We start from the raw sequence: 25,719 nt of genomic DNA, 5'->3' as shown, positions 1-25,719 counted from the left end.
CCCTTGCACATTATATCAACCTGTCAATTTTCAGGCCATGCCACTCCGGGACTTGAGCTAATTTTGCTTTGTGACTGTGTGTGCTGGATTGTAACTATATGTGTTGTGTGTGACAACATATATTATGGTTTGCACCTTGGCCCCAGAGGAACAATGTTTCATTTAACTCTATAAACGTGTATCATTGAATGACAATGGATTTGAACTTCAAAAACTGAGCTACCATCAGGAAGAAAGCATGACAACAACTCTACTTCATTAACAGTGTGAGGTGATTTTTTTTTTAGATTATGAGGACACACAGTCCTCTTTTATTGTCACTTAGTAATGCATGCGTTAAGCAATGATACAATGTTCCTCCAGAATGATATCACAGAAACACAAGACAAACCAAGACTTAAAAAACTGACAAAAACCACATAATTATAACATATAGTTACAACAGTGCAAAGCAATACCATAACTCGATGAAGAAAAGACCATGGGCGCAGTAAAAAAAAGTCTCAAAGTCTCTCGAAAGTCCCATCATCTCACGCAGACGGTTGAAGGGAGAAGCTCTCCCAGCCATGAGCTTCCAGCGCCGCAAACTTGCCGATGCAGCTTCCGGGAAGCACCCGACCACAGTCCAACTCTGAGTCCGTCTGAAAACTTCGAACCCCTGACCAGTCCTCCGACACCGAGCACCATCTTTGCCGAGCGCTTTGACCCCAGCCCCGGCAACAAGCAATAGGCAAAACCGAGGATTTGGAGCCTTCCCCTCTGGAGATTCTTGATCGCACAGTAGCAGTGGCAGCAAAGCAGGCATTTCAGAAGTTTCTCCAGATGTTCCTCCATGCTTCTCACGTCCGTCTCCATCAAATCAGGATTGTGCATGGCCCCTTTTTAACAAATACGATATCAATTAGGAGCGGACGCACGCGCTGCGTCATGCCGCCATCTTCTCCTCCCCTCCCCTTTTTGGTTTGTTACCAAAAGATTTTTACATAGAAGTACAAAAGAGACTTTTCTGCCTGGTTGTATCACAGTCTGGGATAGAGGCTCCAAAGCATAGGATCATAAGAAACTGCGGTGTTGTACACAGCCATCTCCATCACAGGCACAACACTCCCCACCATTGAGGACATCTTCGAGAAGTGATGCCTCAGTAGGTCTGCATCCATCATTCAGGCTCCTCACCATCTAGAGTATGCCCTCTTTTCCTTAATACTATATTATCAGGTATAGGAGCCTGAGGACTCACATTCAATGATTCTGAAACAGCATCTTCCCCTCTTTTATCAAATTTCTGAATAGTCCAAGAACCCATGGCCATTACTCATTATTCCGTTTAGTTTGCACGATTTATTTGTTTTTGCAATTTATAGTAATCTTACGTCTTTATACAGTACTGCTGCCACAAAACAAAACAATTAAGTCAGTGATAATAATTTTGATTCAGATTCTATCTTATTAGTTTGTTTTGTTCTTTCTGTGTAAATTTTATTATTTGATATTTTTAATCTAATGTACATAACTTACTTGTCTTCAAAATTTAAGCAGCATAAATTCTTGGCTCTTTCTTACTTTAACCTTCCTAAATGTTTTCTCTATTACCATTGCAAAGATCAAGCAGCAGGAGTACATGATTGCAAACAAAATATTCTATCTTTCTGCATTCTTGGGAGGATAGGACAAAAGTAGTAGTGTTAAAAAAAAGGCAGAGAGAAGAAGTTCCATCAAAGATAGTCAAACAATAGAAACATACGTGTAGAGTTAGGGATCAGCAAAATAGAGTATATTGTGGCGAGCATTTGGTCCATAAGGACAGACAAGGAAGTCCATTAACCCAACAAGCATTTTATTGTAATAAACACAAAGTAGACCTGGCACCATGACCCGGAGAGTGAACCCAACCAGTCTCATACAGATAGGGGAGGTGACCATCACACACCCTGGTTACAGTTAGGGTGACCCACAAATATACAAGTGAATAACTGTATAACTCAAGCTAAAATGTAGTAATAAATGAACTGGAATTCCCACCATAATCCCACGAAAGCATTTTAACGCAAGAACAATAAACAGTACTGGTCATTAGAAATGCAGGGCAGGCTGTCAACCATGACACAACCCCCCAAGAGCATCACACTGCCCCCACCTAAGGGGTCAGCCGACCCCGCCACGGGCCACGAAATGATCTCTGCTACCCGTGCGGTGAGGCAGGTCACTCGGCCCGGGACTGCCTTGCACTGGCACCACGCCACAGTCTAGTGCAGCCATTGGGAAATGCTGAGCAGGCAGCGTCGCCCGAATCCCCCAATGCCCAGGTGGGCCACTTGGGTGACGAGCAAGGCTTACACATGGACTGCATGGTGGAGGGTATCAGATGCCATGCGTTAGCGGACATGGGACATCACTACCATCCGTCCCAATGTTCTTCCCAACGTGGACCAGCCATCACCGCCTGGGTAGACAATGATAGCGGTCCAGCTGGCTACAGTCACCGGCGATGCGAGGGAAGGGGAGGCTGCGCATCGCAGTGGGGAAAAACGCAGTGGAGCACGAGGCAGGACCCACCACAGTTGTGTCATCGGCGAACTTGATGATGTGGTTCGAGCTGTGTGTTGCAACACAGTCGTGGGGCAGCAGAGTGAACAGCAGTGGACTGAGCACACAGACCTGGGGGGCCCCTGTGCTCAGTGTGATGGTGTTGGAGATGCTGCTTCCAATCCGGACTGACTGAGGTCTCCCAGTCAGGAAATCTAGGATCCAGTTGCAGAGGGAGGTGTTCAGGCCCAGTAGGCTCAGCTTTCCAATCAGTTTCTGAGGAATGATTGTGTTGAATGCTGAACTGAAGTCTATGAACAACATTCGAAGGTATGTGGCTTTCTTGTCCAGGTGGGTTAGGGCCAGGTGGAGGGTGATGGCAGTGGCGTCGTCTGTTGAACGGTTGGGACGGTACGCGAACTGCAGAGGGTCCAGTGAGGGGGGCAGCAGGATCATGATGTGCCTCAAGCCATATCTACTTTTGTGGACAAGAGGGAAAAGATTTGGACCATATGAACAGCTGGGAAATAAGTGAGATGAAAGCAAAAGTCCTGATGAGATCTTTGAAGAGATTGAATCACTTCAGCTGTAGACATGAATTCCTAAGCCTAAGGCATGTACAGGTAAGAAGGGCAATGCTCTCTTGATATAACAAAAATTCAGCTTGTAAGTGCAGATGTAAGGAAATAGAGGAATGATTAGTGGATCAACTCATTTAGGCTTCAGCATAAATGGGCATGCAGCTTTCATTAAGAAAGTGATGCTCACTCTAGTACTGGCTATAGATCCAGGCATAGCACAATAAGACAAATGTAACCAGGAAACAGAACAGGAGTTTAGCTTAAAGATGCTAGCAAAGAGATACAGTTCTGAAGGTTTGTTACATGTGGATGGCTCCACATTGTATTGACGAGCAAAATGTCGGACAGATTCTCTTGAATAATTTTTCTGACACATCTCCAAAGTGATATGATTCAGTTTCAGTGACAAACCATTGCTAATAAAAAATCAGGAGTTCTACGCAAGTTGCACAAATTCTATGTCTTACGTTCTGTGTCCGAAGCAGTACGGTGGCAAGAACCCGGGCAGATGTAGTTGCAGCCAGTAAGAAGCACCACTTCTCTGCAAGTCATTCATGCAGGAATTTTTATTCTCGACTTCCTGATGGCCTGCTCTTAGATTGTGAGATCAGGGATAATTGAGGCAAGCCCATTTGGCATACTTACATAACAACTCTCTGTGTGCCATCCACTCAAAGTCATAACCTCCAGCCATCAACCTTCTTTACCTGCCTAACAAACTTACCAATATGTGGTTGCATTCTGTGTATCCTCAACAGCTTCAGATCTGCATATGATATCTGAGGAAATTTGTCTGAATTGACAGGTTAACTCCATTCCTCCTTCCTCAGATGCTGACTAACCTGCTGAGTATTTTTTCTGATCTTCTGCTTTAACCCTAGGCTTCTGGCATCTGCTTACTTTCATTCCCTGTGGATTGTTAACGTCTGCAGATTCCTCATCATCTGGCAATCCACACAGTCTATGGATCCTCAAAATCTGGTGATGGTCACTGTCTCCGTTTGGTCTACCAAAGCTCATAATATGACAATGTTCAGCATTCAGACCTTCACAGTCTCTAGGTGATCATTGCTGTGGGTATTCCTGCAGTCAGAGGTCCCTCACTGTTGTAGGATCCTCCAAACAGATACATGTCCTTCCAGTCAGTGATTCCTCACAGTGCAGGCACTTTTGCAGCTAAAGGACTCTCACGGTGTGCAGATTTTTACAGTCTATAGAGTTTCACAGTCCACAGAGGGGTGCAGTCCGTAATCCCCACAGTATGGGGACTGACGCAATTCAACACCTTCTCAGAATGGCTTCTAATAAGGTTTCCCTTCCCTGTAAAGACAAGATATGGCATTTTAGCCTGGATTCCATGAAACATTAATAGTTAATTCTTTCCAGTTCCAGACCTGGCTGGTGTACCTCCTGCACAGTCTGAGTCTGACAATCCTCACCAATGATGAGATACTGAATATCTCTGGCAATAAGGAAAAATGTTCTTCAGCAGTAACCTACATTGGGAGAAAATCTGGCAGGAAATAATGTTTAACTCATTAATTTTGCATGAGAACATAAATATTTTACTCTCTTGTGACCTTTTTACTCAGTTTAGAATAAAATCATACTTTTGTCTTGCCTATTTTGCATGATAACTCAAATCTCACAGACAAACTCAAATCTATGTGAATCTTCGCATGGATTATCTACTTCCCTTTACATTCTGGCTCTTTTGCTGGGGACAAAAGAGTTATAGACAGCTGCAGCACAGAAAGAGCCCTTCAGCCCACTGAGTATGCTACCACATCCTTGTCAATTCTTCCCAGATTCTACCACGCAACTCCACAGTAGGGACAACATACAGTGACCAGCAGCCAGCAGGGTTTTCAGAGGGAATTATATCACCCTGGGGAAAACTACACAGTCAACAGGAGAACATGCAAACTTGGCACAGACAGCACAGGAGGACAGAATTGGCCATGGTTCTCTAGTGTTATGAGGCACCAACTCTACCAGCTGTGCCACTGTAACATCTGAGCTGGAAGTGATTGTCGAACATTTCAAGCTTAGTAGGGGTGAGTGGGTGGTGGTTCACAGCTCTTCAGATGATGATATTACACAGTCATATATTCTCATTTACAAATTCAAATCATCTTGAGTCCTGCTGGAAAGTCTTCAACCTGAAACTTTTTGCTTCCATAGATTCTGATTGACCTTTCTGATATTTTTTGCATCCAATATTTTCTTTTTTTTTCAGATTTCCAGTATGCAGTTTTTGACTTTTTTTAATATCTCAAATGAAATCAGCCAACTCAACAACAAACCTGGAGTAGAAGGTCATTTTAACTAAAATGTAATAAAGAGCAACATACTCTAGATTCTGGAAATGTGAAACTGAAATAATGAATGTTATGGACCAGTTGCAGGAAAAAAAATGGAATTATTATTAATAATTCAGGTTGAAAAGTTTAACTGGGAGATAGCACTCTACAATGATAAACCAGTGGATTTTAACTCATAGGTATCAGTTGATCTGCTGGGGATTTAGATTATAATAACATTAAAAAGTAGCATAAATAATTCTTGATAAGGATGCAGAAGTTTTAAATATTCCGTCAGACTTAATATAAGGTATTCATGAATCCTTCTGACATTGCTCTGTCAGAAGGAGAGTGAGTGAGGGCAAAGGTGTGGGATGTACATGAGATTTGGAGATTTCAGAGGCACATGTGTGGAATATCACATCTTCATACTCATGAATGCATTTTGACATACTGTATGCTATCATAGATATTCCTTTTGTTCTTTCCATCCCTCTCCCCCACCTTTCTCCAACTAAAAACCAACTTATTTTCACAGTTCTGGCAATAGATTGCAGATCTGAAAGATTAATTGCTGCTATTTCCAGAAGCTGCCTGATCTATGTGACACATTCTGACTGGATGGGAAAAAGATTTTACCTCTGACAATAATAAACAAATACCAGTATCTTTTTGTTTTCATTTCAGTTAATACTGTCTCTGTGAGATCAAGTCTACTGTCTTCGAGCCAGAAAGCAAGAGGACAGCAAGGGTTCCCAGTTACTGTTAATTGGTGTTTTATATGAAATAGCTAAACATACGATCGATAGAAGAATGAATGCAATAATGTTTATCCAGCACAGTTAATGACCACGGAACATCCCTAAGTCATTTAGAGTCAACTATGTTCTTTGAACATGAGATTATTGTTGCAATGTAGGAAATATGTCGGTATTCATCTTTAAGATATTGGAAACGGTCACAATTAATCACAGTTACTTCTTACATGAACAACTGAATCTTAGCATGGTTAATGTTGCTTTCAATACAACAGCCTTTTCCTTGAACTTTATTCACCAAATTCTTGTAGTTGACCGGATGAATGAATACTTAAAGAGAAAAACAGCATTAAAAGGATAATTTTTGCCCATAGACAAAATTTTACATACAATATTTAAATATAAGAAGCATAGCATTTAATTCTCTGTGCAAAACCAACAAACAGATAATGCTTAGAAAATTTACCTATGTGTTAATGACCAAGGGAAAATATGGCCTGGGTAAGAAGGAGAACTCCCCTGACAATTAAAACAGCTGAAGACACTGGAAGTCCAGTTTATAAACAGAAAAAAAATGAATTGCTAACCTAAAAATTCACTGTTTCTCTTTCCACAACTGCTTCTTATCCTGTTGAATATTTCTAGCATTTTCTGTTTTTAAAAAGGATAACACCCCTCCCCCACCTCTTTCCAATTTTGAATACCAACTTGGGACAATTTACTCCCTTCTGAGAGAGTTTGTTAAATGTTTAATATTTTCTTCAGCAGAACCTTAAACATGCAATAACTATTTTGTATAAGCCTCTGTTTGGGGCTCAAATCTTCAGTGGACTTCCCAAGATTAGATAAAGATCAGTGCCAGCTGTGATCCCCTGAAGTCTGGCTTTGTTCATTATATATGTATGGCATCTTTCTTTTTTTTAATGTTAAATTTAAAATGGCTTCTTTGTTATCTTATACTGGGGAATGCTTCTTTGCTATGTTAAATGCTGAGAAAGTCTCCAGTTAGACATTTGCTTGGGTTAATACAGATAGCAGGGTGCTATTAGCCAATGGGTGGTCATGTATCATTTTGTTTTCGGATGATAATGCTGTCTCATATGACTGGGGACAGGGTTTTTGAGGGGAGTCAGAGGAGAGATGGGGAGGACATGGACGTGCGGGGGTTTTTGGTGGGGAGTCGGAGGAGAAACGAGGAGGACGGCGGACGTGCGGGGGTTTTGGCAGAGAGTCGGAGGAGAGACGGGGAGGACGGTGGACGGGGTTTTTGGCGGGGAGTCAGAGGAGAGACGGGGAGTCGGGGGAGAGACGGGGAGGACGGCGGACGTGCGGAAAGACTCCGGTCGATCACTCCGGGTGGTCTCGAGCCGTGATTCAACAGGATCCGGGTGGTCATCAGGAATTGATTGAGCTCCAACAGTTGTGCATGAAGAACTTGGACTTTGATAAGTCTTGGTGCCTTTTTTTTTCGTTACTTCCTTTTCTGTATCGAATTTATATTAATGTCATAGAATTAGTAATATCTATAAAGTGTACTTGGTAAAACGTACTGGGTGTGCTGGCTGATGATTGATGTTTGGGATTGATTCGGGAGGCAACCGACTCCGTGGGAAGCGTTGAGGCAGGTGCTGGGTGGGATTTCCCCGAGACATATACGAGCCATTATAACTGAGCGTTACAAGTGGGGGCACCATCCCGGATTTGGATTTTCGGTAAAGCTGTAATAGTCGTCGCGTTAAGTGGTGTGAAGATGGATCGAGATAAGATTGTAAGTTGGTGTGAATTAGAGGAGGTACCGGTGAGTCATGTGTGCGTGCTAAGTGGGGTCGATTTCCGCATTTCGGCAGATGTACTGGTGCGAGGGTTGAGTTTGATTAAAGGTAAAGGGCAGGTAGAACTTATAGCTGGAAGGTGTGGGAAAGAACTGGAGTCCAGCTGGATGTTGGTTCAGACGAGTGCCGACGTCATGACGTTGGAGCTACCAGCTACAGTCCATGTCCAGGGGGAGGCGGGGCCGTGGGGTCTCCACACCCTCCTGGAGAACGAAAGTGAGGAGGTACCGGAGGAGGAGCTAGATGAGGCCCCCGGGGGGGTGCCAGTAGCCAGAGGTGGAGGGTTACAGTGCGAAGGCTTGGCCAGGCCCCGTCCCCCAGTTAGGGGTAAGACCTCCGAGTTAGTGGCTGCCATTACTTCCCTGGTGAGGAGGGTTGAGGGGTCCCGCCCGAAGCTGAGAATTTTCTCAGGAGCCAGGCCCATCCCGGAAGGGGAGGATGATTATGAGGCTTGGATTGAGAATAAGTCCCAGTTGTCAGAGGTGTGGTCAGTTTCAGATGAGGAAAAGAGACAGCGATTGGTGGAAAGCTTAAGGGGCGGGGCAGCCAGTGTAGTCCGCGAGTTGAGAGTGGAACGCCCCTTCGGCTTCCCTGTCGGAGTGTTTGGACGCTTTGGAGGAAGTGTTTGGACTGTCAGGAGATCCCTGGCAACATTTAGCGGAGTTTCAACAAATGGGGCAGGGAAGAGGGGAAAAGCTCTCAGAATACATTTTCTGGCTGGAAGGGAAGCTTACGGGGCTGCGGCGCCGAGGGGTAGTGAAGGCGGACGAAGTGGCGAAGTTGAGGATGAGCCAGATATGCAGAGGTTCCCAGGAGGATGACAGGGTGGCTTGGAGTATCCGGCAGTCATATAAGAGGAGCCCCCCTCCATCATTCGGGCAGCTGATTAGAGAGGTGAAGGTGGAGGAGAGTGCTTCGGGCCGAACAGGAGGCTCAGACCCCCAGAGATGGCCTTCAGTGGTTCAGGAGGTGGTAGCCGGGTTGAGATCAGAGAAATCCAAGGGGTCCCGGGGGGGGCATACTGAGAGGAGAGAGGCGGCGGGTAGCGGGTGCCATCACTGTGGGAGGGAGAGGCATTTCCGGCGGGAGTGTGGGTGGCCGGGGGTGTGCTACCGCTGTGGGGAAGCGGGTCACTTGTGGAGGGATCGTGAGAGACGAGATGCTCTGAAGGGGGAGGGCACCCGGGCCACTAAGAAGGGAGAATTGCCGGGAGAAGAGGCTCCTGGCCCTTCCCTCACTGAGTTAGGGGAAACGAGGGAGGGTGTTGCAGAGCCGCCTGTATTACAGCCAGATTGGGGGAGGACAGGGTGGAGCCAGAACCTGAGGCAGAGGGCTCACAGGTGCCGAGGAGTCCCTGTGAGGGTGAGGGTCTGACAGGTAGGCCCAGGGTGTCACCTGAGGTGTCTGAACAGGAAGAGTCTGCAAAGGAAGTACAGAGGTCTCAGAGGAGTAGGCACCCCCTGGAGAGGTTGACGGCGCCGGGAGAACAGGGTGTGATCTCTACAGCCCTGGGAAGTTATGTCACTGCTTTATGCACCTGGGTTGGGTTTTGTGTTTTACAAGGAGCACTGCTGAACCCTGTTAACGTCATGAGGGCATGACTTTTATTGGTGGGGGTAGAGTGTACGGGGTCTTTCTTTTTTTATATGTTAAATTTAAAATGGCTTCTTTGTTATGTTATACTGGGGAATGCTTCTTTGTTATGTTAAATGCTGAGAAAGTCTCCAGCTAGACACTTGCTTGGGTTAATACAGATAGCAGGGTGCTATTAGCCAATGGGTGGTCATGTATCGTTTTGTTTTCGGATGATAATGTTGTATCATATGACTGTGGACGGGGTTTTTGGGGAGAGTCGGAGGAGAGACAGAGAGGACGGCGGACGGGGGTTTTTGGGGGGAAGTCGGAGGAGAAACGGGGAGTCGGAGGAGAGACGGGGAGGACGGCGGACGTGCGGAAAGGCTCCGGTCGATCACTTCGGGTGGTCCTGAGCTGTGAGTCGACAGGATCCGGGTGGTCGTCAGGAATCGATTGAGCTCCAACGGTTGTGCATGAAGAACTTGGACTTTGATAAGTCTTGGTGCCTTTTCTTTCGTTACTTCCTTTTCTGTATCGAATTTATATTAATGTCATAGAATTAGTAATATCTATAAAGTGTACTTGGTAAAACGTACAGGGTGTGCTGGCTGATGATTGATGTTTGGGATTGATTCAGGCGGCAACCGACTCCGTGGGAAGCGTTGAGGCAGGTGCTGGGTGGGATTTCCCCGAGACATATACGAGCCAATATAACTGAGCGTTACATATAGACCAGGTAACTATTGTCTATAAAGCCCAACCAACTCAATTGTACTTGTGTTAATATTTCTTAAACTTGAGGACCCTTAAAATTACAACAGATGAAAAAAGTTAGTCATGACATTTGGCATGTGTCAGTGCAGGCGAAAAATTTGAGTAGGAACATGTAAAACTGATTAAAGGAATAAAATTAGTCAAATAATTGAAATTAATTACCTAGTCTCAAGACTGTGACCTTTCCTTATATTCTTCTTTTCAAGTATCTATCTCAAGGAGAAATAATTCTGTATCTCATGTTGAGTAGCCATTTATGGTGAAGCATTTCATGCTTTAATGATAATGAGTAATAAAAATCTATTCTACCTTTCCCCTCTGTTGGGAAATGGGAGTCTTCTCTTAATAGCCTCATGATACTGATTTGCTGATCAGTGGAAATTATTATGCACACTAATCGACTCAAAGCCTTTTAGCTTCTTGTTTGAATTTCATGTATCTGGAATTAGTCACATGACTGGTGCAATCACTCGCTGCAATATCTTAATGGCCGCTGCCTGAGATATAGATTTATGAGAAGGTTCACCAGCAATTTACAAAGGAAACATCCCCAACATTTTTTCACAACTTTGTGGTGAGATTGCCAAAAAGCAAGCAATCTTTTTGTGAAATTGCAGCAATGGTCAGAGAGCCTTTGGCAGAAATACTACTGGTGATTTATGATTGGGCAGCTCTTCAGGATCATTCCAGAGGCTCCAAGAGTTATAGATTTGATATATTTAGTAATAAAAATATTGGAAATAGTGATTATAAAAAAACAACCTGACTGACAATCAAAAAATAATCAATCAAGAAAGTAAGTTATTTTCCAATTAGCAGGAGAAGAAGATGTCAGTGCATCAGAGACAGGAACAATGGGGGAGTGGAAGTCAGTGTGGGAATGGGAACTTCGTTTTGTTATAATACAGTACCTCCAAGCAACTCAACAATCACAGTTGGAAACCTCCGTTGTGACAGTGTTGTATCCTCAAATTACATATTTAAGACTCCTGTGGGTGAACCTTCAGCATAACAATAGCTAGAAGTCATGAACATGCCAAAAGGGCAATGTTACAATAGTCATGCGGGATTTCAATATACGGGTAGATTGAGAAGGTTGGGTTTGTGCTGGATTCCAGGAGGGACAACTTCTAGAGTGCCTATGAGTTGGCTTTTTAGAGCAGCTCATGGTTGAGCCCACTAGGGGATCAGCTATTCTGGAATGGGTGTTGTACAATGAACTGGAATTGATTCGAACTTATGGTAAAAGAATCTTCGGGGGCAATAGATCCTGATCAAATTCATCTTGAAATATGAGAAGGAGAAGCTAAAGTCTGGCATATCAGTGTTATAGTATTACAGTAAAGGGAGTTACAGAGACATGAGAGAGGAGTTAGCCAGAATTGATTAGTGGGAAGTTAAAGGTGTGGGATGTATATATCCTGTGCCTTCTGAATTGCTTCCTTGCCAGTATTCTTTTAAGTGGGCCTCTTGTAATTTTTTTGGTTGCTAGATTTGAATGCCTCTGATCTGGCTCTCAGCAGATTGTGGATCTCATGGTTCATCCAGGGTTGATAGATGGGGAAGACTGAATGATTTTGTCTGAACACACTCATCTACAGCTGTCTTTATTATGTCGTGACAACAGTGGTGTATTTATTCAGATCCACAGATAAGTCCTTGATCACAGGCCAGTCTACTGCCTTGTTGCAATCCTATAATCACTCCTCTGCCTCTTGTGACCACCCCTTTGTTGTCATCGTCTCTGGAGCTTTGCTCTTTAGCCTCTGCCTGTATGCAGGTAGAAAAAGAACAGCCAAGTGATCAGATTTCCCAAAATGTGATCCGGGCACGGAACAGTAGGCATTCCTTATCTTAGGATAAGAGTGGTCTACTGTGCTAGGACATCTACTGCTACAGGTTATATGCTGATGGTAATTTGGCAGGGTTTTCTTCAAACAAGCCTGGCTGATCTCCCTAACTATGATAAGAAATGCTTTGGAATTGTCTGTTTCTTGTGTGATGTTGACATCATGCAGTATCTCAAGAGTTTGATTATAGTTGGCCACTGGCTGTCTATAAAATGCAGTCAGGATCATGGATGAGAACTCCTGTGGATGACATTTGATTGTGAGCTGTTCAAGGTCAGGGGAACACGAGTTCGACAAAACTGCCACATCGGAGCAACACATTAAGCTTGTCAGGAAATACACACCTCCACTTTTAGCCTTGTCTGAATCCATGGTTCGGTCCATCTTGTGTATCGAGAAGCCATATTTGGCATACTCTGAGTAAGCCACATCTTGATAAAACATAGAATACAAAAATTTCTCATTTCCCTTTGATAGAGCAATTTTGTCCTTTGGTCCTCAATTTTGTTCTCCAGTGACTGCACACTTGCTATCAAGATGCTGGGTGGAGGGGGCTTCGTTCCTCTGTGTCTCCACCTGCCTGGAGATCACCCCTCCCCACCCCCCAGCTGCCATGTTTTTGGCCATCCTGATGAACCTTTGTCCGCTTAAAGGTGCCATACCTGCTTGCTAGAGAGTTAGGTCTGCCAAGTCCTTCAGAAGATAGTGAAATCTATAATTCATTGTGTTTCTTTAACAGGACACTGCTTAAAGGGAAATTACATGCTGCAGATTGCAGTGAGATTAAGTCAAAAGAGGTATATTTAGAAGTATTTATGTAGCCTGCAGAATGTCACTGTGGTTCACCCATACTGTCTTACAGGATGAGTGGAGTTTCTAAGTTGAGTGGAGCCCATGAGCCATGCCAATGGTCAGAAGAATAGTCAAGTAACCAAGAAGAATGAATCTGTCAGGGATTGTGCTGATTTTAAGGTGGCCATCAATACAGTACTGAAAGTAAATCAATATCCTCTGCACAGGATAATAGACAATAGACAATAGACAATAGGTGCAGGAGTAGGCCATTCGGCCCTTCGAGCCAGCACCGCCATTCACTGTGATCATGGCTGATCATCCACAATCAGTATCCAGTTCCTGCCTTATCACCATAACCTTTGATTCCGCTATCTTTAAGAGCTTTATCCATCTCTTTCTTGAAAACATCCAGGGACTTGGCCTCCACTGCTTCTGGGGCAGAGCATTCCACATAGCCACCACTCTCTGGTTGAAAAAAATTTTCCTCAACTCCATTTTAAATGGCCTATCCTTTATTCTTAAACTGTGGCCTCTGGTTCTGGACTCACCCATCAGCGGGAGCATGCTTCCTGCCTCCAGCGTGTCCAATCCCTTAATGATCTTTTATGTTTCAATCAGATCCCCTCTCATCCTTCGAAATTCCAGTGTATACAAGCCCAGTCGCCCCAATCTTTCAACATATGACAGTCCCGCCATCCTGGGAATTAACCTTGTGAACCTACACTGCACTCCCTCAATAACAAGAATATCCTTCCTCAAATTTGGAGACCAAAACTGCACACAGTACTCCAGGTGTGGTCTCACCAGGGCCCTGTACAGCTGCAGAAGGTCCTCTTTGCTCCTATACCCAATTCCCCTTGTTATGAAGGCCAGCATGCCATTAGATTTCTTCACTGCCTGCTGTACCTGCATGCTTGCTTTCAGTGACTGATGTACAAGAACACCTAGATCTCGTTGTACTTCCCCTTTTCCTAACTTGACTCCATTTAGATAACAATCTGCCTTCCTGGTCTTACCACCAAAGTGGATAACCTCACATTTATCCACATTAAACTGCATCTGCCCACTCACCCAGCCTGTCCAAGTAACCCTGCATTCCCATAACATCCTCCTCACATTTCACACTGCCACCCAGCTTTGTGTCATCTGCAAATTTGCTAATGTTACTTTTAATCCCTTCATCTAAATCATTAATATATTGTAAACAGCTGCGGTCCCAGCACTGAACCCTGCGGTACCCCACTGGTATTCCGAAAGGGACCCGTTAATCGCTACTCTTTATTTCCTGTCAGCCAGCCAATTTTCAATCCATGTCAGTATTCTGACCCCAATACCATGTGCCCTAACTTTGCCCACTAATCTCCTATGTGGGACTTTATCAAAGCCTTTCTGAAAGTCCAGGTACACTACATCCACTGGCTCTCCCTTGTCCATTTTCATAGTTACATCCTCAAAAAATTCCAGAAGTTTAGTCAAGCACGATTTCCCCTTCGTAACTCTATGCTGACTCAGACCTATCCTGTTACTGCCATCCAAATGTGTCGTAATTTCATCTTTTATAACTGACTCCAGCATCACTGACGTCAGGCTAACCGGTCTATAATTCCCTGTTTTCCCTCTTCCTCCTTTCTTGAAAAGTGGGACAACATTAGCCACCCTCCAATCCACAGGAACTGATCCTGAATCTATAGAACATTGGAAAATGATAGAGGACATCTTTGCCAACCTTTTTAGAGTGAAACACTTCATCAAAGTGGATTTTGATGAGGCCTTGACTAGGACTCCAAGCCAGAGAATGGACAGGGACCTGGAACCTGGGTCTTGACTCAGGCTCGGTCCCCGGATCTAGGTGAGGACAAGACGTAGCTACAGGACTGGACGTGGCTAGGCTACAGGACTGGACATGGAACTCCTGCACAGGATGAGGCACGTGGACAGAACGAGGTTCTAGGATGTGGTTTGGACAGGATGAGGTGCTTGGACATGGCTTGGACAGGACAAGGTTTTTGGACGTGGCTTGGACAGGACAAGGTTTTTGGACGTGGCTTGGACTAGACGAGGGCTCCTGGACTGGACAAAAGACTCCTGGACAGGATGAGGGAACTCCAGCACAGGATGAGGGAACTCCAGCACCGGGCTGGGTGAGGTACTCCTGGGCTTAGTGAGGAATCTCCAGCACAAGACGAGGAATCTCCAGCACATGACATGGCTCTTGAACTAGATTTGGCTCGGCTCTTGGACTTGGCTGGGTTAGGCTCTAGGGTACGGAGCCGGGACACCTACTTGGGCTCGGAGACACTGGGACCTTTCTGGGATGCAGGGCCGGGACCCTTTTTAGGACGCAGGGCCGGGATGACTGCTGAAGATATTTGCCGAGGTAACTGCCCAGGTAACTGCCGAGAATACTTGATGAGGTCACTGCCGAGGATACTTGACAAGGATTCTGGTGAGGTAGCAGGCGAGGAAGGGAGGGGAAGGGTCCAGCCATACATGGACCCAGCGACACAGACACTGTTGTTTAACTTTCGCTATCCTGGGTTCCCTCCTGTTGAATACCCCCCCAACCACCCAGGTTGTCTATAGTCTAGGAAATCCTGTTAGGTCGCCATGATTCTCCCATAGAGTTGGGGGATACTGTTATGGTCCAGTCCATGAAGTCCGCATTCCGGTTCACGGTCCAATCCGTCTACCCCTTATTCTGGGTTTTCCTGTTTTCCCTTGTTCCATTGGGTGCCTTAATTGAGCCACCTGATTCTTGTTTTGGGCTGGACTGTTCCCTTCCCCTTCCTTCTGAAGCCTCACCTGCATCCCTGTCAAGTTCAACCGCTGGAGTGAGACCGGAGCCTTGCCACGCCAAGTTAAGGGACTATCTATCGTTGAATTTGGAACTATCTCTTTGTGTCCCCATGTTTAGTATCCATGTCAAAGGAGAATTCCGGCCCTAGGTCCTGTTCCTAAGGAGGGGTCCTGACTCTGTATAAAGCCTCGGCCCTAAGTCCTGTTTCCGAGGAGCGGTCCCGGCTCTGTATTCTGTGTTCCTGTGTTCCAAGTTCCTGGTGCTGTGTTCCAGTCCTGTCCAAGTCAAGGCTTCATCTTCTCGTCCAGTCCAGGAACACCTCGGCAGTTTACCTCGGCAGTTCCCTCGGCAAGTGTCCTTGGCAGTCATCCCAGCCTTGCGTCCTAGAAAGGGTCCCGGCCCTGCACTCCTAGAAGGAGTCCCAGCTCTGCACCCAAGAGCCTAACCAAGCCGAGTACTAGAGCTGAGCCAAACCTAGTCCAAAAGCCATGTCCTGCCCTGGAGTACCTCGTCCAGTCCACATCCAAGGCTCTTAGCGTCCAGTCCACGTCCAAGGCTCTGAGTGTCCAGTCCATGTCTAAGGCTCCGTGTTCCTGTGTTCCAAGACCAAAACCAAGTGTCGTGTTTCAGCCTTGTCCAAATCTGAGCTTCGTGTCCTTATCTAGTTCTGACACCTCACCCAGCCCAATGCTGGAGATTCCTCGTCCTGTGCTGGGGTACCTCATCCTGTGCTGGAGTACCTAGTCCTGTCCTGTAGCCATGTCCTGTCCTTGCTAAGATCCTAGTCCCAAGTCCTAGCCTAGACCCAGGTTCTGGTTTCGAGGCAAGACCCAGGTTCCAAGTCCCAACCAAGACCCAGGTTCTGGGTCCTTGTCCAGGATCTGGTTCCAGAGTTCTGTGTTCCTAGTCCAGGCTCCTCATTCCTAATTCCCCATCTGGGTCTCGTGTTTCTAGTCCCAGTCCTAGCCCAGGCCTTGAATCCTAGTCTCGTCTAGGGCCTGTGTCAATGTCCAGCACTGTTTCTTCCTTACTCACCTTCCTATCTCGATAACCCTAGTCCTGTTCCTAGTACTTCAGTGTCTCTGTATTGCATTTGGGTCCGCTCCCAACACCCCCTTGTGACAGCACTCTGGCAGTAATCTATGGAGCAGGTGCTGTAAAGCAGACCAGGCATGTAGTGTTATCTCAATGAAGTCATTGTAACTGGTGAGGATGACGAGGAACATCTCCGATTTCAAGACTGTGCTAAAGAAGTTAGAAAACTCTGGGCTCAGAGCATAACGCAACAAGTGTAAATTCTTCAAACCAACATTACTTACTGATGCACGATGATTACACAAGTGTGCTGAGAAAGTTCAAGCAGTGGTGGATACCCCAAGGCTAAAGGACGTGTCACAGTTGCAGTCCTTTTTAGGATTTGTCAATTACTATAACAGGTACCCTGCCAAACCTGGCTACTGTGCCCTACCCCTTGAACTCGTTACTGAAGATCAGGAAGAAATGGCAATGGACAAAGCAGTGTGAGGTGGCTTTCCAAAAGGCAAAGGAGATGGTCGCACCTTTCACTGCCCTCACACGTTATGATCCACATTGTCCAGTGAAGCTTACCTGCGATGCCTTGTCTTATGGTACAGGTGTAGTCATGACATATGTTATGAGTGATGGAAGTGAATGCTTCATAGTCTTTGCATCATGTTCCCTTACCACTGCAGGGAAAAATTACACACAGATTGACAGAGAGGTCTTGAGTCGGGTTTGGGGTGTAAAATGTTTCAACAAGTACTCATTCCTGATCATCAACCATTAGTTCCATTTTCAATCCACAGAAGGGTGTTCCACTAACAGCAGCAGCATAAATGCAGTGATGGGCTCTGTTTCTTAGAGGACACAATTACAAGATCGAATTCAAGAGGATAACTAATCATGGATATGCTGATGGATACCAAAAGAATTTACAAAACAGAACACTCCACTTGACGTATTCTTCCTAATGCAAATGGAAGTCTCCCTTTTACAGCAGAGATGATTCAAAGGGAAACAAGACCCCACATGAGACCCCAGTCCCATGGTTAAATGTTAACCACAAATGGCTGGAATGTGTAGCGGAAACTCTAGTTCTCTCATTCTTACCTCTGCCAGGATGAACTTGTCCTTGACGGAGGTTGCTTTATTTGGGGATTGAGGGTTGTTGATCCATCCAAGCTGAGAGCTAAACTGTAGGAGCAGCTACATGCCAGTCATCTAGGCATGGTTAAAATGAAAGTGTTAGCTTGAAGCTTTGTCTAATGGCCTGGGATAGATCAGCAGATCGAGCAACTTTCCATGCACTGTTCAGGATGCAAACAAGCCCAGAAGATGCCAAGGTCAGTGCCTCTCCATCCCTGGCAATGGTGTGTATTGCCCTTGCAGAAGATTCATATGGATTTTCACAGATCATTCATAGGCACAAATTTCTTGGTAGTAGTGAATGCAGCAACAAAGGGGCCAGGCGTGTTCCCAATTGACCTCCACTGCAGTTTCGTACACAGTTGATGTGTTGAGAAGCTTCTTCTCAAGGACTGGTGATCGAGAACGTTAAGTCAGTGACAATGGACCAGTTTGTCGCAGAACAGTTTCAGCCATTGCTGAAAATGAATGGAATAAAACAGATTACGTCTGCACAGTACCACCCAACTAAAAATAGGGTGGTAGAAAGGTTTGCCCAGTGTATAAAAAACACACCACAAGTAATGTCAGCAAAACACATTTCACAAACGCTGAGCTCACTAATTTCCTCCTGGCATATTGCAATGCAGCACACTCCACAACCAACAACTCACCAGCAATGCTTTTCCTGGGTGGTAACTTGCAATCGCACTTGGATTTCCTCAAACCCAATCTCAGAAGGAGTATGCAGGACAAACAGTTGAGACAAACTGAGGGCTCCTTAAACAAGGAGGTTCTATTCCTGAAGCATTAGTACTGGTGAGAGACTACAGAGGTGATGAAATGTGGGTAACATATATATATGTGTGTGTGTGTGTGTGTGTGTGTGTGTGTGTGTGTGTGTGTGTGTGTGTATTTGTGTGTGTATTTGTGTGTATAAGTTCCTCAGCATACACATCACTGAAGGTCTCACACTGGCTGTGTGGCAAAAAAAAGCACAACAGCATCTCTTCCACCTCAGGCGACTGAGGAGTTTGGTATGAGCCCCCAAATCCTCAAAACCTTCCACAGGGCCACCATTGAGAGCATCCTGACTGGCTATGGGAACCGCACCAACCATTAAACTTATAAATTCACATGTCTCTACATTGCGATGGACTCATAACACAACAATTTTTATTCTCTCACATTGTGGGACAGATTTAAATAAGTTCAAATAAATTCAAATTCAGATACATGTTGAGATGCATTCCATATTGAGTTGAAGTTTATAGCTAAACAAGGAGGAGTGTTGTATATTTAATATTTCAGTAAAATTTGAGTAATATTGTAAATATATCATTTGATTAAGCTACTTTCTTGTTTACATAATCTTTTACAAGTTATATGTATGAAGAACATGAACGGAATACTTAATGCCGCCACATCATAAATCCGCGCTTCACGAAAGTAAAAACGAAGTAAACACACATTTATACCTGGTCTCCCTGTGTTTTTCTTTAGATTAATTTTGAAGTTACAAAACATAACACCTCCTTGACCACCTCATTTACCTGTGTTCCCACTTTTAGCATCCTCAGACTTCTAATAAAACAATGATATCCATCTTTGATTAATCTCTACCTTTCCAAGTGCAGATTAATCCTGACCTCAAAGTTGCTGGTGAACGCAGCAGGCCAGGCAGCATCTGTAGGAAGAGGTGCAGTCGACGTTTCAGGCCGAGACCCTGACCTTTTGTTTTCTTTTCTATGAACTTCCCACTGACAATCCTGAAATTACCTGGTTAATTCCTACTACTCTTCATGAACAAAGATAACACATTTGCTGTCCTCCAGACATCCAATCATAGGGACATTTTACCTATAGCCTGTGAAACTATAAAATATTTTGTCAAGAATTCCTCTCTTACCTCCCTTGTCAGTTTAAGATCCATCTCATGTGGTCCTGCTGATTTATCTACTGTTAAGCCTGCTAAGAAATCTAATCACTACTCCTTTTTAATGATAACTTGTTCTAGTATTTCATCATCCCCTTTAATTCTCCAACTAAAGTTCCCATCTCCTTAGTGAATGCTGTTGGAAAATATTAATTTAAGACCTCTCCTGTATCCTCTGGATTCAAGTCCCTATTAAATTCTAATCTTTCTCTGGTTTCTCTCTTGCCCTCAGTATACTTGTAAAATTCTTCAGGGTTTTCCTCAATAGTATCTAACAGTGATAGTTGATGCTTCTACTCTGTCCTAGTAATTTTAAAGTCCCCTCCCTCCCACACCTCATTTCTTTCTTTCCCGCCTTCAATTCTTTATACCTGTCATATGCTTCTTTCTCTTCTTTACCCAGTCCACTGTTCCTCGGACTTGTTGTCCTCACCTTTCATGCTAAAGAAATATATTGGCACTGAAACCTTGCTATTTCACTTTTGAATGACTCTCACTTGTCAGATTCATGTTTACCAGCAAGAAGTGCTTCTAATCCTCTTTTGCTAGATGTTATTTTTTGATATTAAAATCAGCCTTCCCCCAGCTCTGAACCATTCTTATCCTTTACCATACATAGCTATCTTAAGTCATAGAAAGTTATGGTCACTTTTTCCTTCTGACACTCCAACCACTTGCCCAGCTACATTTGCTTAAATTAAGTCCAGTCTATCCCTCCTCTAATCAGACTATCTCTGTACAATGAATTGCAACCTTGTAGTAAGTCCTTGAAAGTCAGCAGCATTCCTGGAACCATGCCTCAAAATATTCAGCAAGATTTAAAAGGAATGGCAAGAGAAAGGAGGAAAAAATGATTAGCCTGCCTCATCCTGAAAAATAGTCTAGTTTACAGCATGGCCCACTAATGGGAAACAAATTAATCTTTAATCTTTAGAAGAAATGCTACAGTTCAATCCAATATTCATATTTCAATTACTTTCATTAATTTTGATACATTTTAAATGAAATTTCGCTGGCAAATGGAAGATAAAAAGTGCATGCAATCAAAGATCATTTTAATATATTTGCACAGTGTTATCCTGACATTCCATGTAATTTGAAAGATGAAGAGAATTAAATTCCCCATGCACAACTGAATAAAGCAAACGCCAATTTACTCTTTAATGCATATATGCCTTCACTGTGGCTATATTAGACAGCAGTCATATTTAACACTTTGTTGACTCCACTTCCTCAGGGCTCCTAGTTCTTACATGCACAGCTTGGTTAAATGGTTGCATTTTCCCTCCTGAATCAGGTAATTGTGGGGTCAAATCATCCTGGTACTTTTCTGTTCCTCATCATGAATGATAGACTATTCTACCCAAGTAGTTTAGGACTGCTCAAAACTTTCTTTTATTCCTTACACATACCTTATAACATTGCTATAATTAATTTTTTAAATAAATTCTTAATTTATTTACATTCCATAATTATTGGGAGAGAAGTTCAATACTGATGATGATGTGCAAAGGAGGATATAGGCAACTAGTTGTGCATTACTTACCTTGAAATACTTAAAAAGGGAAACAAAGAGATGTAAGAATTTGCACAACTCCTTTGTCATTGAAGCTGATGATTTGCATTGCAATGATAAGGCTAAATTGAGGCAAAAAATCATGCATAACAAACTTTTTTGTATTTTTTGCTAGAAATATTCTGCTTGAATTGAGAGAAGTTGCCACAGTTTCTTTCCAAAGTTCATGTTTCATTCTTCTTCAGATAGACTCCATTTTCTAGGTAAGTTAGTATTGTTAAAATTTTTGCCAGTCTCAAGTGAAAATCCTATCCTGTACCCAGTTTATTGATTGCTAGGACGGAGATTAGGAGGAATTTATTTAGCCAGTGATGAATTTAGAATCTTTAGAATTTATAGCCACAGATTGCTGTGGAGGTTAAGTCGTTGGGTATCTTTCAAGCTGAGTTTGATAAATTCTTTGTTAGTAAGGGTGTCAAAGGTTACAGGGAGAAAGCAGGTGAATGGCATTGAATTGAGGACAAACATAAATCAGCCAAGATAGGACGGCGGAGTGGACTTGATGGGCTGAATGGCCTAATTCTGCCCCTATGTTGTATGGTGTTCTGATCTTATGCGTAGGTTGAATAAATATATTCTTTTGAAAGACTACCACTGAATTAAAAAAATCTATGTGTGTCTTTAAACAAAGTCCTTTGGCTAGTTCTAAAAGACAATAAAGATTCTATTCAGGTGTTAACAGGTGACATGTTATCTCTGTTTTATGTTTGCTTATTCTTCCCATGGTTCTGCTCAATGTTTCAAAGATCAACTTTATTCACCATATACAGTTACTTGTATTAGGAACTTGCTGCGATAGGGTACAACATGCAACAGAATACAACAACATTCAACAAATATAAAGAATAAATAAATATATAGAAACTAAAGTTAGTGGCTAATGGATGGATATGGAATAAAATGTAGACAAACACATAAATGCCAGCAGGTAATTACAATATAAACAGCATTACAAAAAGTGGTTTAAAATGACTACAATGCAATGAGGGGGTAATAGGTAGGTGAGGGACACCTAGAATAGTTGATCATATTAACTGCCTGAGGGAAGAAAATTTCAAGATAGTGTAAATTTTTTGTTTTAATAACCCTATAGCACTTTTCCAGAAAGGGGTTTTCGGAAAAGGCAGCTTGCAGGGTGGGTAGTGTCCACAATAATTTTTCCTGCCTGCTTCTTTATCCTGGGCATGTAGAGAGTCCTGCAGTGATGGTAGAGGATGCTCTCTATGATGGCAGTGCAGAGTAACACTATAAGACCAAAAGACATAGGAGCAGAATTAGGCCATTCAGCCCATCGAGTCTGCTCCGCCATTCAATCATGGCTAATCCCAGATCCTGCTCAGCTCCATACATCTGCCTTCTTGCCAAATCCTTTGATGCCCTGACCAATCAGGAAACTATCAACTTCCGCCTTAATATATACATGGATTTGGTCTGCACTACAGGCTGTGGCAGAGCATTCCACAGATTTACTACTCTCTGGCTTAAAAAAATCCTCCTTACCTCTTTTCTAAAGGGTTGCCCCTCAATCTTGAGGCTTTACCTTCTAGTTCTGGATACAGCCCACCATAGGAAACCACCTCTTCACATTCACTCTATCTAGTCCTTTCAAAATTCGGTATGTTTCAATGAGATCCACTGCATTCTTCTAAATTCCAGTGAGTACAGGCACAAAGCTGCCAAAGGCTCCTCATATGTTAATCCCTTCATTCCCAGAATCATCCTTGTGAAATTCCTCTGGACATGCTCCTATGACAATACATCCTTTCTGTTGACAATACTGTTACAATACTCCAAGTGCAGCCTAGCTAGTGTCGTATAAAGCCACAGCATTATCTCCTTGCTTTTATATTCTATTCCCCTTGAAATAAATGCCAATATTGCATTTGCCTTCTTTACCACTGACGTAACTTGTAAATTAACCTTCTCAAACAACAGGAATTCTGCAGATGCCGGAAATTCAAGCAACACACATAAAAGTTGCTGGTGAATGCAGCAAGCCAGGCAGCATCTCTAGGAAGAGGTGCAGTCGACGTTTCAGGCCGAGACCCTTCGTCAGGACTACACGAGGACTTCTAAGTCCCCCTATGTACCTATGATGTTTGAACCTTCTCCCCATTTAGTTAATAGTCCTGACTATTGTTCCTTGTACCAAAATGCATTATAATACATTTCCCAACACTGTGTTCCAACTGCCACTTTTTTGACCATTCTTCCAATTTGTCCAAGTCCTGCTGCAATCACATTCTTCCTCAGCACTACCTACCCCTTCACCTATCTTCATACCATCCGCAAACGCCACAAAGCCATCAATTCCATTATCTAAATCATTGACAAACAATGTGAAAAGCAGCAGTCCCAATACTGACCCCTGAGGAATACCACTATTCACCGGCAGCCAGTCCGAAAAGGCCCCGTTTACTCCCACTCGCTGTGTCCTGTCTGTCAGCCATTCCATTATCCATGACAGTATCTTTCCTGGCATCTTACATGGGCATGTAACATCCTAGAGCCATAGGATCTTATCTTGTCCTTTAAGCAACCTCATATGTGGCACCTTATCAAACGCCTTCTGAAAATCCAAGTAAATGACATCCTCTGCCTCCTCCTTGTCCAACCTGCTTGTTACTTCTTTGAAGAACTCTAACAGATTTGTCAAGCTAGGTTTCCCTTTACAGAAACCATGCTGACTTTGACTTATTTTATCATTAGTCTCCAAGTAACTCGAAACCTCATCCTTAATAATAGACCCCAACACCTTCCTAACCACTGAGGTTAGGCTAACTGGCCTACAATTTCCCTTCTTTTGCCTTTCTCTTTTCTTAAAGAGCAATCTTCCAGTCCTCTGAGACCATGCCAGAATCAAGTGATTCTTCAAAAATCATGACCAAAAAATCCATTATCTCTTCAGCAACCTCTCTCAGGACTCTGGGATATATTCTACCTGGTCCAGGTGACTTATCCACCTTAAGACCTTTGAGTTTGCCTAGCACTTTTTTCCTTTGTAATAGCAATGGCACTCATTCCTGCTCACTAACACCCACGGACCTCTGGCACATTGCTAGTGTCTTCCACAGTGAAGGCAGATGTAAAGTACCCATTAAATTCATGTCATTTCTTTGTCCCCCATTACTACCTCACCAGCAGCATTTTCCAGTGGTCGAATATCAACTCTCAGCTCTCTTTCACCCTTTGTATAACTGAAAAAAATCTTTTGGTATCCTGCTTTATAATATTGGGTAGTTTGCCCCTATATTTCACCTTTTCCCTTCTTATAGCTTTTTTAGTTGCCTTTTGTTGAATGTTAAAAGTTTCCCAATCATCCAACTTCCAACTCACTTTTACTACCTTATTTGCCCTTCCCTTGTCTTTTATGCAGTCCTTAACTTCCTTTGTAGCCATGGCTGCCTATCCCTGCCATTTGAGAAATTCTTCCTCTATGGGATATATTTATCCTGTGCCTTGAAAACTGATCCCAGAAACTTGAGCCATCTCTGCTCTGCTGTCAATCCACCGGGGCAAGCTCCTTTCTCATGCCTCTATAATTCCCTTTATAATACATCAGTACATTCTGTGGAAGATAGAGTTTTATCTGCAGATACATCTTCTGCCAAGCCTTTTTGTAATTTATCCTTAACCATGACAACTAAACCTGTCAATTACCCCAATACAGTTAATGGACCTATGACAGATGAAAATTAATTGAAATATTTGCTTGCGTAATAACAGTGGTTCCATTTCAACAATAATTTATTGAGTGTGGAAGTGTTTTGGAACATATTGGGTGCAAGAAATACACAATATTGCTCAACATTCTTTTAGTGAACTAACTCCTCTCTGGTAAAAAATGTTTTCCAATGTTATCCTATCTCAACATTCCACTCCAATCTCTGTTTCTGTCCATATTGCAACTTTGCTTGTCTCTCTCATTTCCACTTGTTCAGTGCTCCCCTGAATGTCCTTTTTTTCCAAGCTCATTGGTCAAGACATCTTTCTTCTCGCTAATATTATAGATGTTATGATGTTTTGGATGGCATCCTCTGTGAGGAGTTTGTAGATCCTCCCCATAGAATGTGTGGGTTTCCTCTGGATGCTCCAGTTTCCTCCCACATTCCAAAGATTTACCAGTTAGTAGGTCAATTGATCATTGTAAAGTCGTTGATTCAATTAAATGATCATTCATTGATTCTATTATAGTTATTGGATTTATTGAGAATGCCTGCAACAAAACGGCTCTCAGAGATGTATATGGTGACCAATATGTACTTTGACAA

General features: G+C 43.5%; 1 protein-coding gene across 1 annotated transcript in view; it reads left to right on the top strand.

The window, feature by feature from the left end:
- LOC140188003 (paraneoplastic antigen Ma2-like) overlaps positions 1 to 16,204 on the top strand; it is a 63,148-nt gene extending 46,944 nt beyond the window's left edge. Inside the window, exons 3-4 of the mRNA XM_072243871.1 lie at positions 8,601 to 9,147; positions 16,065 to 16,204. Of these exons, the coding sequence (XP_072099972.1) occupies positions 8,601 to 9,147; positions 16,065 to 16,204 (687 nt within the window). The remainder of the gene's footprint in view (positions 1 to 8,600; positions 9,148 to 16,064) is intronic.
- The last annotated feature ends 9,515 nt before the right edge of the window (positions 16,205 to 25,719 follow it).

The sequence above is a fragment of the Mobula birostris genome, chromosome 26 (assembly GCF_030028105.1).
Source record: "Mobula birostris isolate sMobBir1 chromosome 26, sMobBir1.hap1, whole genome shotgun sequence".
In the NCBI taxonomy this organism is placed as follows: Eukaryota; Metazoa; Chordata; class Chondrichthyes; order Myliobatiformes; family Myliobatidae; genus Mobula; species Mobula birostris.
Note: the sequence above shows the minus strand (reverse complement) of the source record. Positions and strands in the feature narration are given on the sequence as shown.